Source organism: Salmo salar, chromosome 10 (assembly GCF_965601325.2).
Source record: "Salmo salar chromosome 10, fSalSal1, whole genome shotgun sequence".
NCBI lineage: Eukaryota > Metazoa > Chordata > Actinopteri > Salmoniformes > Salmonidae > Salmo > Salmo salar.
Genome location: NC_138300.1, coordinates 92,090,745 through 92,105,973, shown reverse-complemented (window position 1 = coordinate 92,105,973; position 15,229 = coordinate 92,090,745). Strand labels below are relative to the sequence as shown.

Sequence of the window (15,229 nt, the reverse complement as noted above, 5' to 3'; positions counted from 1 at the left end):
AGGGGATGGCAAGGCAGCAGGTCCAAACCTTCAGTAGTCTACCTTCTGTTGTTCTTGTGTTCAGTTTGACTTCTCCTTGTTGTTAGTTCTTTTACATCTCCATTATATGTTTTGTTTATTCCATGTGTAACTCTGTGTTGTTGTATATGTCGAACTGCTATGCTTTATCTTGGCCAGGTCGCCGTTGCAAATGAGAACTTGTTCTCAACTAGCCTACCTGGTTAAATAAAGGTGAAATAAAAAAAATGTTATTCCATATTTATTATATTGACTGCGTTTACAGTAGAGGAGCTCTTGAGATATTGGAGCAGTGTTGGCGTCAACTCTGGTGTTAACCGGCTCATGTGTCAGTTTTGCAGCACATGTGCACTGGCAGACTGGTGTATAAAGTTATTTTTATCCTCAAGTTATTTTTGATGGGGACTGGCTGGTCCCCAAAGCCAGAGTGCCCACTGTCTTCATGCTAGGCTTTAGCACGGTTAAATCACTATAGACATAGTTTTACTGCTGTATTGCTCTTTGACAATATGCTGCTTGCCTGATGGATCGTATAATGGCATGTATAGCTGAGCGTCGCTCAGTGGCATCTTAGGGCGGTGGGAGTTTCGGCAAGGTTCCAAGGTTTGAGGTTTCTCTCCTTCCCTCTTCTCAGCGCCTGGACGGTTCCATAAAGGGAGAAATACGAAAACAGGCACTTGACCACTTTAATGCTGAAGGCTCTGAGGTATGTAATCGGAACTATGTGATGTTTTAGCTGTTGCAGATTGGAGGGGTTGATAATTTCAGTGTTTATGTCAGCTCTGTATCTGCGTCAGAGCTTAGTTATTATGTTTGTTACTCTGTGAATGATTATGCGCAAGGAGATGTATACATCGCCAAGATTACCATATTGATACTAGAATCTCATTTTCTTTGAGTGTTAGGATTTTCCACGTTGAAGTTATGATATTCTGTTAAGAAAAAAAAAATTATTTTAAGAAGTGTTAACAACATATCTAATTACCCATACAATTAAAGCCACATAAACAATAATCACTCTTGACATGTTTTTCAACTTCAAGCATTTAATCCCTTTGCGATGTTCATCAGGTCGGCTGTGAAGCACTATGTAAGGTGGGTAGTTTTTTAAATATAATTTCTCCTCTCTATCTAGGACTTCTGTTTCCTGCTGTCCACCAGGGCTGGAGGGCTGGGGATCAACCTGGCATCTGCAGACACTGTGGTCATCTTTGACTCTGACTGGAATCCTCAGAACGACCTGCAGGCTCAGGCTAGGGCTCATAGGATTGGCCAGAAAAAACAGGTAACCACAACTAGACCTATAGTGATTAGTATGGAGCGCAGGCTTGGCTAAGCACAAGCTGGCTTGATTCTGCTAACTTGAGCAGAGCCGTCATGGAAATGTTGGTCTTTGCCAACTTTCCTAGTAAGACACAAGCATATCGCTATGCTGCAATAACATCTGCTAAATATGTGAATGTGACCAATTAACATTTGATTTGATTGAAATATCTCCTTGTCTCGCTGAACAGGTGAATATCTATCGCTTGGTCACAAAGGGATCTGTGGAGGAAGACATTATTGAGCGAGCCAAGAAGAAGATGGTTTTGGACCATCTTGTCATTCAGAGAATGGACACCACTGGTCGAACTGTACTGGATAACAACTCTGGAAATTCTAAGTAAGGAAACTTTAACATGGAATCTGTTAGTCTGGATATAGCTTTGTTTGACTAGTAACTCCTGAAAACATGAGGTTCCTCAGATTCTTAACATCAACTTCTTTTCACAGTTCCAACCCATTCAACAAAGATGAGTTGACTGCCATCCTGAAGTTTGGAGCTGAAGATCTGTTCAAAGAGGCAGAAGGAGAGGAGACTGAACCTACGGTACATAGAGACACACACATCTATTGATTATGTGCTTGGAAAAGAGTTGAAACCGTATTGCGTAAGAGTGTTAATGACAGATTTTCATACTTCCATATTTGCCAAATGTCTGTGTTACTTGTAATTTACCTTGTGCTGTTCTCTTTTGGCCCTTGCAGGAGATGGATATTGATGAGATCTTGCGGTTGGCTGAAACCAGAGAAAGCGACCACGGATCAAGTGCCACAGATGAGCTTCTCTCTCAGTTCAAGGTACCTAGAAGTTGATCCAACTCTGAGCCTGATTTGAACAAAATCTGCAGGAATACCTTTAGCTACTACACTAGCCACTCTACTCCCAGTCTCAGACAGTACATGTGTTCTGTGTCCCTCCAGGTGGCCAACTTCTCCAACATGGAGGAGAGTGCTCCAGACCTGGTGGAGCGGACGGTGCCTGACTGGGACGACATCATCCCTGAGGACCAGAGGCGGAAGCTGGAGGAGGAGCAGAAGCAGAAGGAGATGGAGGACATCTACATGCTGCCCAGGAGCAGGAGCTCCAACAAGAGGGTAAGCAGGAGAGAACACACACACACATCTCATGTTAGGTCTTCTCTCTAGAGCAGGAGTGCGACGTGACTGCTCCATGGTGCAGCACAGTTGGCGGCTGTGTGTGTGTGTGTGAGTGAGTGAGTGAAGGGGCTCCCCTAGTGTGCTGCTGAGCTGTGTACTCTACTGCTCTCAGTCAGGGGGATATGATGGGGTGGTCATGAGTAATGAGGTTTTTACTGCCTGCCTCGGTGTAGGTGATTCCACTGTGTGTGAATCTACCACATAAGAAGCTTCCCTTAATAAATCATTAGGTTTTATTTCAGTGGGTCTTTCTATCACACAGATAATATCCTCTCCTGTTGAAGATCTAAATTCATGAAATGCATGGAAGAGTCATCTCGAAATATGGTGATAAATTATCATTATTGATGATTTGATTTGATCATGATTTGATTTCTTATTATTGTAAACACGCATAATTTAAGCATTCAGAAGTATCCATAACACAAAAAGGCACTTGGCAACTACATTCAGTAGGAATTAGGTTTTGCTTGTTGTGTCTGAAGGTTGTCTTGTGTCTTGCAGGCCCAGGCCAACGACAGTGACAGTGACATTGGCTCCAAGCTGAAGCACCGATCCTCAGGTTCTGAGAGCGAGACGGACGACAGCGGCGATGACAAGAAGCCAAAGAGAAGAGGCAGGCCCAGAGCCCGCAAGAACAACGTGGAGGGTTTTACTGATGCAGAGATCCGCAGGTACAGTATGTAGGTGTCTTTATACATTAAACTGAATGGTTTCTCAATGTTTCATTGAATGGTTAAGGTTAATGTTTTACTAATTCCTTTATCAGGTTCATCAAGGCTTACAAGAAATTTGCAGCTCCGCTTGAAAGGCTGGAGTGCATTGCCCGGGACTCTGAGCTGGTGGAAAAATCCCAGGCAGACCTGAAGAGACTGGGAGAGCTGATCCACAACAGCTGTGTGACGGCTGTCCAAGAGCACGAAGAGCACCTCAGAGAGAACCCCAGTGAAGGTGTGACATTCTGACTGTCTGTTTGCATGACTCAGTTTTTGGGGAATTATGGCTAACAAGTGTGTCGTAATGTTTTTACTCATGTATACCCTGTTCCTTTAGCCAAAGGTCCTGGGAAGCGCAGAGGTATAAACATCAAGATCTCAGGAGTGCAGGTCAATGCCAAGTCCATCATTCAGCATGAGGAGGAGTTTGAGCCACTGCACAAAGTTGTGCCAGCTAATCCTGCTGAGAGAAACAAGTAAGATACCATTGCAGGTATATCTGAGGCATGTGAAACATTTTATCAGCTGAATATGCACAGAAAATAAATATTCCTATACAGGTTGAAAATGGTAGATTTGGACACTAATAAGTGAGTAAATTGAAACGCAGTGGTTGTACAGTAACATGCTATACATGACGACAGATCTTAGGGTCTCCGCTTCACAGCTCTGTATGGGTTTTGACTGACGGCCATTCTGAACTTGAGCCTCTACGTGCAACTTGAAGTTGCAGATTGCGATTTTGTAATAGATTTTGAATTGCGTAAACAACAGTAATTATGTGATGGGGGGGATTTAGGGCTGTGTTCAAAACAACTACAAGTGTGCTTACTCTAGTTCATCAACGGCACAGCTAGGAGAGCTCAAAAAAACAATTTATAGTTGAAGACTTTCTTTGAGTCATAAAAGTGCATTGAAATGACTTAGGAACTGTGCACTCTTTGGAGAGGTGTGTGGCCACTTGGAGACACCAGTTTGATCTCTCTCTCTCAAACCCGTGTCATTTGTTTGTCTTATGCTGCAACTACCCCACATTTTCCAACAGAATTCTTACCATGTTACTGACTATGAGTATTTTCAGATTTCGTTATCAACAAATACGTCTAATGCAGTAAATGTAAAATCCACATAAAATCAACAGTGTAGTGTTTGGATTGTCTTGTCAGGTGAACTTTTGTCTGTACCTCTAGTCTAATAATTTACCATAATCTCCATACTGTTCCCTTTTAATTGCTACCATGGTTATGCATTTCCATATTTCTTCTGTAAGAAACATTTCAATTTATCCCTCTCCATATAGGCCAATTCCCTCTACTGTAAAGGTTTAAAGTTGTAACAACTGATGCAGACACCAGAGCATCATCTTGATGGGCAGCAGTAGCAGATGGTTTGACCACCTCTCCTCCTCTTCCTGCCATAGGTTCCAACTGACCTGCAGAGTGAAGGTGCCTCACTTTGACGTGGACTGGGATCTGCAGGATGACACTCAACTGTTGCTGGGGGTCTATGAGCATGGCTACGGCAACTGGGATTTGATGAAGACCGATCCGGATCTCAAACTTGCAGACAAGGTAACCATCAGAATGTCAGAATCAAACATTTCTCAGATAGCTGTGGAACTCAATAAAGCTGTGTGGGTGCATTTTATTCTTCTGGTGACAAATTGTATTCAAATCTGTATTCCAGATTCTCCCCGATGACCCAGACAAGAAACCCCAAGGGAAGCAGTTGCAGGGCAGAGTGGACTATCTTCTGAAGACGTTGAAGAAAGAAGTGGACAGTAAAGATGTCACTAAGGACGAGGTAAGCAAAGACCTCGCTGCTCTGTTTATCAGGACCATAGGGAATGGTAATGCCTAGGCATCTCAACCCCTTGGATTATCTATATGCAAATCCATTCAATAATGCTCTTCCTTACATTCTGTCTGGTATTGGTCTCTTCACAATAGAGCACATATCCCCTTAGCTGATCATATCTTCCCCCCCCAGGCCAAAGTGAAGCAGAGGAAGCCTCGGGTGAAGAAAGAGAACAAGGCCCCTAAAGATGAGCAGGGAAATGACATTTCCTCCCCTCGCCTGTCAGACAACCCCTCCGAGGAAGGGGAGGTGAGGGTAAGTCACCTCAAAAGACCCAGCACAACCTGCCTATAAACCACCTGCCTTTTCACAAGGGAATTTCCTGTTGGTTACAGAATACCGGGATAGAGAACACAATGGCAACATGATGCAGTCTTTGTAGTCCACCAGAACTGGTTTATTTATTTACCTTTCTGCTTTTTATTTAACCAGGATGATGGGACAGAAAAAACTCCCTCAAAGAAGAGACAGAAGAAAAAGGATAACAAAGAGAACAAAGAAAAACAGGGAACTCCTAAAAAAGAGGTGGAAAAAGACAAAAAACGTCCCAAGACAAAAAAAGAAAAGGTACTTTAGCAGTCGTGAACTTTATGCATTGTGCTGCGGTAGTATACAATTTCACACCCACTAACCTGTCCTGTGTCTGAACAAATGGGGAACTTTTGTTGGAAGGTGGATCAAAAGACTAGGTTATCAGATTGTTCTTGGACCAGCAGGTTGAAGTGTCAATGTGCAGGTGTTTGTGTGGAGATCTGTGTTGCCCTGCTGAGTGGTGTCTGTTGTTTGTCTGTGTTTCAGGCTAAAGGAGCCAAAGGGAAGAAGCCCCAGGGGCCGGTCCACATTACTGCTGGGAGTGACCCTGTTCCCATCGGCGAGGATGACGACGAGCTGGACCAGGAAACCTTCAGCATTGTGAGTTATTACACCATGTCCCTACTGACGTGGACAGGATAAGGATATATTATTCACTACATACAAGACTACATTTAAGCATTAAGGCCCGAGGGGGTGTGGTTATATGACCCTACCTCGACTAAGGGCTGTTCTTAGCAGTGTTATATTGACCATATAACACAAACCCCGAGGTGCCTTGTTGCTATTACAAACTGGTTACCAACGTAATTAGAACAGTAAACAATTAGTTTTGCGTCATAACCTTGGTAAATTGTCTCTCATACCATGGCTTTCAGCATCCAGGAGCCAAACTAGTCATTTAGCAGACCCTTTTATCCAGAGCGACTTATAAGAGCAATTACACGCATCAGATTTTTCATCTAGTCGGCTTGGGGATTCGAACCAGTGACCTTTCAATTTCTGGCCCAACACTCTGAACAGCTAGGCTACCTGCCGCCAACCATAAGCCATTTAACGTGTCAAACATAATGGAGGTGCCGTTACAAATGTAAGATCTTCATTTGATCATTCTTTTTTTGGTTGAGAATTGTCCTGCACAGCAGGAAATGCAAACTTGTGGTGTGTTTTAGTTTTTAAAAGGCTTCTAAAGTTTGTAATTTCAACTTAGAAATCTGATTTGATTTGCCCTAATGAAAAAATGTTTAAATCCCTACAAAAATGTCCATTAATTATAATCCACATAATTCACATTTACTGTTGCTGCAGGATTATTATCCTGCTGTAGCAAACTGTCTATACAGGGGAGGATAGTTGAAACATATGGATCATTTTTTACTAAGAGCTCGCTTTTACTTAGCTGAGTAAACTGTGTGTTCGTCCAGTGTAAGGAGCGTATGAGGCCGGTGAAGAAGGCCCTGAAACAGCTGGATAAGCCTGACGAGGGCCTATCTGTTCAGGAGCAGCTCCAACACACGCGCACCTGCCTGCTGAAGATAGGAGACCGCATCACTGAGTGCCTTAAAGCCTACAGCGACCCAGAGCATGTCAAAACATGGCGTCGGTAAGCCCTTATTCAACCATAAGTTAGTTATGTGCACTGAAGGTTTGATTATGAAACCTACTCCGTGGTCATTTAGGTCAGTCTTATGTTTTTAATTCTGATGCCATTTGAGTTTCATTAAAATTGTTCTCCATATTAAGGGTAGCTCTTACCAAGATGTCTCTTTGTTTGGCAGGAATCTCTGGATTTTTGTGTCCAAGTTCACAGAGTTCGGAGCGAGGAAGCTTCACAAGCTGTACAAGATGGCTCAGAAGAAGCGGTCTCAGGAGGAGGACGTGAGCTGATCTCTTTTCTCCCAGTATCAAAACTAGTGCTGAGCGATAAACCGAACTTTGGCTTTTTTTCCGGTTATTAACTTCCCTGGGCTAGCGTCCCACCCTAGTCAACAGCCAGTGGAATCGCGTGGCGCGAAATACAAATACCTGAAAAATGCTATAACTTCAATTTCTCAAACATATGACTATTTTTCACCATTTTTAAAGACAAGACTCTCGTTAATCTAACTACATTGTCCGATTTCAAAAAGGCTTTACAGCGAAAGCAAAACATTAGATTATGTCAGGAGAGTACCCTGCCCAAAATAATCACACAGCCATTTTCAAAGCAAGCATATGTCACAAAAACCAAAACCACAGCTAAATGCAGCACTAACCTTTGATCTTCATCAGATGACACTCCTAGGACATTGTTATACAATACATGCATGTTTTGTTCAATCAAGTTCATATTTATATCAAAAACCAGCTTTTTACATTAGCATGTGATGTTCAGAACTAGCATACCCACCGAAAAATTCCGGTGAATTTACTAAATTACAATAATTATATGCATATTCTAGTTACTGGGCAGGAGTAGTAACCAGATTAAATCGGGTACGTTTTTTATCCAGCCGTGTCAATACTGCCCCCTAGCCCTAACAGGTTAAAATCAATTTTTATATTATTTTTCTCGTAAAATAGCGTTAATATTCCAACCGGGCAACGTTGTATTCATTCAAACGCTGAAAGAAAAAAATTGAGAATTCTCCTGACCTCGCAGCTCAGTCTCACTGTCCCCAGGCTGACCACTCACAAACTCTCCTGCTGTTCTTCGCCCAGAGATAGCAGACACCCCATTCCACTTTCTGGCGGCTTTAGAGAGCCAATGGGAGCCTTAGAAAGTGTAACGTTACAGCACAGATGCTGTATTTTCGATAGAGATGCAACAGAAGGACAACAAATTGTCAGACAGGGCACTTCCTGTATGGAATCAGGTTTTGGCCTGCCATATGAATTCTGTAATACTCACAGACACCATTCAAACAGTTTTAGAAACTTTAGAGTGTTTTCTATCCAAATCTACTAATTATATGCATATTCTGCTTTCTGGGCAATAGTATTAACCGGTTTAAATCGGGTACGTTTTTTATCCGCCGTGCAAATACTGCCCCCTAGCCCCAACAGGTTAACCTCTTACATCTAGACATTCTGCTAGCGGAACACCTGCTCCAATATCCAATGATGGGCGTGGCACGAAATACAAACTCCTCGAAAATCCGAAAACTTCAATTTTTCAAACATATGACTATTTTACACCATTTTAAAGACAAGACCCTCCTTTATCTAACCACACTGTCCGATTTCAAAAAGGCTTTACAGCGAAACCAAAACATTAGATTATGTCAGCAGAGTACCCAGCCAGAAATAATCACCCATTTTTCAAGCTAGCATATAATGTCACAAAAAACAAAACCACAGCTAAATGCAGCACTAACCTTTGATCTTCATCAGATGCCACTCCTAGGACATTATGTTATACAATACATGGATGTTTTGTTCAATCAAGTTCATATTTATATCAAAACAGCTTTTTACATTAGCATGTGACGTTCAGAACTAGCATTCCCACCGAACACTTCCGGTGAATTTACTAAATTACTCACGATAAACGTTCACAAAAAACATAACAATTATTTTAAGAATTATAGATACAGAACTCCTTTATGCAATCGCGGTGTCCGATTTTAAAATAGCTTTTCGGTGAAAGCACATTTTGCAATATTCTGAGTAGATAGCTCACCATCACGGGCTAGCTATTTTGACACCCACCAAGTTTGGTACTCACCAAACTCAGATTTACTATAAGAAAAATTGGATTACCTTTTCTGTTCTTCGTCAGAATGCACTCCCAGGACTTCTACTTCAACAACAAATGTTGGTTTGGTTCCAAATAATCCATAGTTATATCCAAATAGCGTCGTTTTGTTGTGCGTTCAAGACACTATCCGAAGGGTGACGCGCCCGGTGCGTTTCGTGACAAAAAAAATCAAAATATTCCATTACCGTACTTCGAAGCATGTCAAGCGCTGTTTAAAATCAATTTTTATGCGATTTTTCTCGTAAAAAAGCGATAATATTCCGACCGGGAGTCGTTGTTTTCGTTCAAAGACTGAAAATGTAAACATGGAGTCGTCTCGTGCACGCGCGACCAGTCTCATTGTTCTCAGATCGACCACTTACCAAATGCGCTACTGTTTTTCAGCCATGGCCTGCAAAGTCATCATTCAACGTTCTGGCGCCTTCTGAGAGCCTATGGGAGCGTTAGAAAATGTCACGTTACAGCAGAGATCCCCTGTTTTGGATAGAGATGACAAAGAAGGCCAAGAAATGGTCAGAGGGGGCGCTTCCTGTTTGGAATCTTCTCAGGTTTTGGCCTGCCAAATGAGTTCTGTTATACTCACAGACACCATTCAAACAGTTTTAGAAACTTTAGGGTGTTTTCTATCCACATCTACTAATTATATGCATATTCTAGTTTCTGGGCAGGAGTAATAATCAGATTAAATCGAGTACGTTTTTTTATCCGGCCGTGAAAATACTGCCCCCTATCGATAACAAGTTAAACAACTAATTGACCGGCATCGGTTCAATTACTTGAATTCCATTTAGGTTTGTTTTTTGGGAGCCTAAATATTCAACCTAGTTTAGTACAGAAACGTTGTAATCAACTACAATGGCCATAATCATTGCACCATTTTTTTCCGGCTCATAGACGGATCAGACAGGAAGAGGCGACGCTAGAGGGTTACACTCTCACCAAATCTGTCCAAAATAAACCCAATGCGTTTCTGTGGGCTTATTTTGGACCTGAACTTTTAGCCTGCCTTTCGGATGACGACTACCATTATTAGGGCATAGACATGAACATCTCGTCATTGTATACAGATCTCTGGACGGATACACTTTTACGCACGCGTTGTGTGGCCTGGCTGGCTGACTGTTAGTGCCTGAGATGAGATGATTACTTTTAAGGAATGAGAAAGAATAGTAATCAAATAAAAACTAAATAATATACACAACTGACATTTTTTTATTATTTCTTAGGAAATTACTATCTGTCTTCCTACCTGTCTACACAATGTGGACCTGATGGAGACAATGGAGTATCTTCTATGTTTTTGGCAATTTAATGTTTGCAATTCTTTGCTTTGGAATTTCCATTAAAATGTCTAAAATCATTATACTGTCATTATTTCATAATACATTTATTTTATGTTTATTGAAACTGAAAACCATGATTACCTTTTAAAACCTGTTGGGGCTACAGGTTAGCAATGAACCCCGAGTCGGGATTGCTAACAAGGCTGGAAATTCAAAACATAAAAAATCTAATAATTTCAATTTCTCAAACAATCAACTATTTTACACAATTTAAAAGATAAACATCTCCTTAATCTAACCACATTGTTCGATTTTCAAAGAGGCTTTACGGCAAAAGCATAAAGTTAGATTATGTTAGGACAGTACATAGCCACAAAAGTACAAACATCCATTTTCAATTCAAGGTCAGGCGTCACCAAAAGCAGAAACCAGCTAGAATTATGCACTAACCTTTGTCAATCTCCATCAGATGACACTCCTAGGACATTATGTTATACAATACATGCATTTTTTGTTCCATCAAGTTCATATTTATATCCAAAAACAGCATTTTACAGTAGCGTGAAATTCAGATTTTTTTCTTCTCTGAAATGCTTCCGGTGAACATAACAAAATTACTATTCGAAAACATTGGTAAATTATAATATTGTCATTCAAAGAATAATATATTATCATCTCGTAATTGCTACCGAATGGCCAGATCTCAAAATAACTTTACTGGGAAATCACATTTTGCAATAAACGGGGTGCTATGCTAAGAACAATAAGCTATGCTATACAGTTAGCATCATCTAATATCGATAATAACATTGTAAATATCCCCTTACCTTTGATTATCTCCATCAGAAGGCACTGCCAGGAATCCCAGGTCCGGAAGAAATGTGGTTTCTTTTGACAAAGTTCATAATTTATGTCCAAATAACAACAAGTAGTTAGCGTTCATTATGCTCCCACAAAACGTGGTGGGGGGGGTGTAAAATCACGCCGAAAAGCTAAAAAAACGAGTAAATAATCTATTTACGTTCGTTCAAACATGTCAAACGTTGCTTAGCATTAATCTTTTGGTCCATTTTTAACGTTAAACATCAGTAATATTTTCACACAACCTATCCTATGTCTAGATAAACAATGATGACAAACTCACGCTTCTCAGATTTATGCGCAGGCGCAAAAAAATGAAGTGATGACATGTCAACTTCCTTGCATTCTAATTTGCTCTCTGTTTATCATAGACGCTTCAAACAACTTTATAAAGATCGTTGACATCTAGTGGAAGCCGTAGGTGTTGCGAAATGAATCCTTTCTCACTATGGTATCTATAAAACAATGACACTAAATAGTACAGTCACAAAATGCACATTTTTTTTAATCTATTTTTCACAGGTTTTTGCCTGCAATATGAGTTTTGTTATACTTACAGACACCATTCAAACTGTTTTAGAAAATTCAGAGTGTTTTCTATCCGAATGTGTTAATAATATGCATATCCTAGCTTCTGAGTTGGTGTAGGAGGCAGTTAAAAATGGGCACATATTTTTTTCAAAATTTCTCAATACTGCCCCCGAGCCCCAACAGGTTAAGAATCAAAAGGACCTCAAAAAGCATGAATCGCTCAGCACTAATCAAAACTTTCAGGTTTTTGTAACAAGTACAGTCAGCCAATCATTTATCTGTTTTTGCTCAGTCCTCTGCTTAACTCTTCCATTGTCCTTTGCTCATTATCAGAAGGAGCATAGAAAAAAGGGGGATGACCTGTCGGGCAAGAAGAAGTCTTTCAGAGCAGAGGCGTCTAGTTCCAGTCGAGACTCCACCGGCACCCAGCCATCGTCTAAGTCTCATCCAGGCATGCCTCGCCCCTCTCCCACATCCCCCCAAGGTCACCACAGAGAAGGCTATAACAAATCCAACAACAGACACTTTGGAAATGATGGTAAGAGCTGTTTATTTGGTCTTATCAAATCTGAAGTATAAAATTCTACAACTTGGCAGCAATTGTGAGGATTTGTAATTTTAGAAATGAGCACAACATATCTCATGGCCCACTGTATTTTATCTCATGATGACAGATCGAGGAGATTGGCAGAGAGATCGTAAATACAACTACCCTGGAAATAGCAACCAATCCTGGCAAGGCGAGCGACATCATCCATATGACGCCCATCGGTATAAGGACCATCACTATGGCGACCGTCGTCCACGTGAAGACTCCTACCGTAGTAGCTGTAGTAGTTACCGTAGTGGCGGCAGCAACTCCCCGCGGAAGAGGCCATATGACCAGTATGACAACGACCAGGATCACAGGGACCGCCGGGCCTATTACGACAGGTGAGAAACACTCACAATTAGGCCTCATCTTTTCAAACCCAATAATGTCTAGATTTTGTATTTGTCAGTATTGGAATGTAATGCTAAAACCGTAAGTGTTGTGGTAGCTTGTAGCTCTGTAGTCATAAGCTTTGAAGACATCATCCCTCTCACTTCAGACATCCAGACGCGAAGCGGAGACGCGGCGATGACTTCCGTCCTCCCCAAGACTTCAGGAGTGGGGGAGGCCATCCCCAGGACTTCAGGGGGAGGATGCTGGAGCAAAGGGGGCCAACAGGGCAAGAACACTTCACCAGGCCCTATCCAGACAACAAACCCCCTCCCCTGCTGGACCCACGCTCCCCACAGGCTCAGAAGTCCCCCCAGGACTCGCGCTCGCCAAACGCAGAGCATAAAGCAGCTGGGGCTGATTTAAACTGGAACAACAGGAAGACATGAGGTCTGGTCTGTCACTGATTGGAAAGGTGTTGTGTGCAGGTGAGGAACACAGTGGTGCTGCTGAAGGACAGGTCTGGGCTGGCTAGACTCACTGTTTCGCTTGGCCAGACATAACCTCACAGTCGGAAACGGAATTGACAAATACTCTGTTTACCAGCGAACACCAAACTCTCCACATCCCTCCCCCAGGTGTGACTGTGGTAACGATCTGTGTCTGTGCCCATGTAGAAAAGTGTTCAAGATTATGAAATATGTATCACACTAAGAAATGTTGTTGTTGAAATGACAGATAATCAGTCAGTGTTAGTGATGAGTCTGTAGAATGCCTATGTATAGTTAGTCCTATGGACTATTATGTGGGGAAAGATTACGATGCCCGAAAGGTTGATGACTGATTTGGAAACATTAAAGTGTCTGAAGTATTTGGCCTTTTTAAATGTTAGCGGTATGGGATTATTCCCAAATACTTTCGTTATTTTTTGTGTTTAGCTTTATGCCATTATAATAATAAAAGTCATGTTTATTGATCTTGACCTGGTTATGAAACTATCATAATTTCTTAGATGCCCCTTCTTTCCCGAATCAATCCTGTCAAAATTGAAGACGAATAGTAAGTTAGTCACGCCAGTACATAGTTCTCAGAATTGCTATTTAAAATGTTTTAATGAGCATTTGTCATTAGTGTTGATAATAATTCTTCTGTAAAGACATTCATTGCCATTGTCTTTTTTTGTTTATGATAACCACTGACCTGTTAATAAGTTAAGGACCTAATGAGAAGGACATGTTTATAACCATTATTTAAGGTCATTTGTTGTCCAAAGCTTCAGAAGAACACTGACTATGTTAAAGCTATCCCTAACAATGTTTATTTGTAGATGTGCAAAGAATTTGCCATTTAAACCATATTTCTCTCTATCCTATGTATGAATGGTACTTTTGCATCTTACATTGCACAATTAGTACTGCACTCTACCGGCTTATTCAACCCGTAAAAGTATTGCGCTATGTTTGAGAAGAATCTGGAAATAATTTTTTCACTTTCTATAGTTAAGGTTTTGTGATTCCCAGTGACAGCAGTGTAACCACTGATAGATTTTCTAAGGGTCACTTGAGTGTTTACGGATGTGGTTGATGACAAGCTGTTATTGGTCATTCTGTTTTAGTGCCAAACCAGAGACTGGCCCTGCTGTGATTCTTATGATTTCTGGTGTGCTTCTCCATTTGTGCCTTATTTCTGTGTATATTTTCATACTGTATATCCTACTGGACACATGTCAATTCAATGTAATTTCATTGAAATGACATGGAAACACCTTTGACTCAACCAGTGTGTGTGCCCAGTGGGATGGGTTATGGACATTACTGTACTCTACTACAGAGATGATGCAGTATTAAACAGTCATGTTTTGAGATTGTTCTCAATGGATGATTGTGTAACGTGGCATGCTTGTTAAGCGAAGACTGGTGGTGGGAACAAAATTATATTGTTTGTCATGTTCTTCTGCAACTCCCCAAAAGATCTTGGGAAAAAGGATTTACACAGATGAATCAGTGTTATGTCCTCTGGGCAGATCTGTTAGAAGGAATAGCCAATCAACAACACCTTCCTTTCCACCACACTACAGTCCCTGGACCTGTGTTCTTGAAAACAAGCCTAAATAATTTATATTTGTGAGAAAGCCACTCTACGTAAAATATACTGTCAATATGTTTATAGACATATGTATTAAACTTTGCTACATTATAAAACATATGTTCACTGTTGTTTATTAATCCAGTATAGTCTAAGACCTAAAGGTGTCCATCTGCATGCTTAGCATCTGGGACAGTTCGTGCATATATTATGACAAGTTTGTGTGTACAGTTGAAGTCGGAAAATTGTTTTTCAACTACTCCACAAATTTCTTGTTAACAAACTAGTTTTGGCAAGTCTGTTAGGACATCTACTTTGTGCATGACACAATTTTTCCAACAATTGTTTACACACAGATTATTTAACTTATAATTCACTGTATCACAATTCCAGTGGGTCAGAAATGTACATACACTAAGTTGAC

The 15,229-nt window shown here is 41.0% G+C and overlaps 1 protein-coding gene across 8 annotated transcripts in view; it reads left to right on the top strand.

Moving 5' to 3' along the window:
• LOC106561145 (ATP-dependent chromatin remodeler CHD2) overlaps positions 1–14,921 on the top strand; it is a 41,363-nt gene extending 26,442 nt beyond the window's left edge. For 4 of the 8 annotated variants that reach the window (XM_014124796.3, XM_014124792.3, XM_014124791.3 and 1 more), the window contains 19 exons: positions 653–724; positions 1,154–1,303; positions 1,533–1,681; positions 1,792–1,888; positions 2,047–2,139; positions 2,263–2,436; positions 3,004–3,182; positions 3,269–3,450; positions 3,553–3,691; positions 4,636–4,786; positions 4,902–5,018; positions 5,205–5,327; positions 5,505–5,639; positions 5,871–5,984; positions 6,809–6,987; positions 7,163–7,262; positions 12,132–12,336; positions 12,473–12,731; positions 12,869–14,921. In XM_014124796.3, coding sequence (XP_013980271.1) covers positions 653–724; positions 1,154–1,303; positions 1,533–1,681; positions 1,792–1,888; positions 2,047–2,139; positions 2,263–2,436; positions 3,004–3,182; positions 3,269–3,450; positions 3,553–3,691; positions 4,636–4,786; positions 4,902–5,018; positions 5,205–5,327; positions 5,505–5,639; positions 5,871–5,984; positions 6,809–6,987; positions 7,163–7,262; positions 12,132–12,336; positions 12,473–12,731; positions 12,869–13,169 — 2,919 coding nt within the window. In that variant the 3' untranslated portion in view covers positions 13,170–14,921. Of the gene's footprint in view, positions 1–652; positions 725–1,153; positions 1,304–1,532; positions 1,682–1,791; positions 1,889–2,046; positions 2,140–2,262; positions 2,437–2,761; positions 2,827–3,003; positions 3,183–3,268; positions 3,451–3,552; positions 3,692–4,635; positions 4,787–4,901; positions 5,019–5,204; positions 5,328–5,504; positions 5,640–5,870; positions 5,985–6,808; positions 6,988–7,162; positions 7,263–12,131; positions 12,337–12,472; positions 12,732–12,868 lie in introns of those variants that run through there. The other 4 variants (XM_014124793.3, XM_014124794.3, XM_014124795.3 and 1 more) reach the window with 4 other exon arrangements.
• Positions 14,922–15,229: the final 308 nt, after the last annotated feature.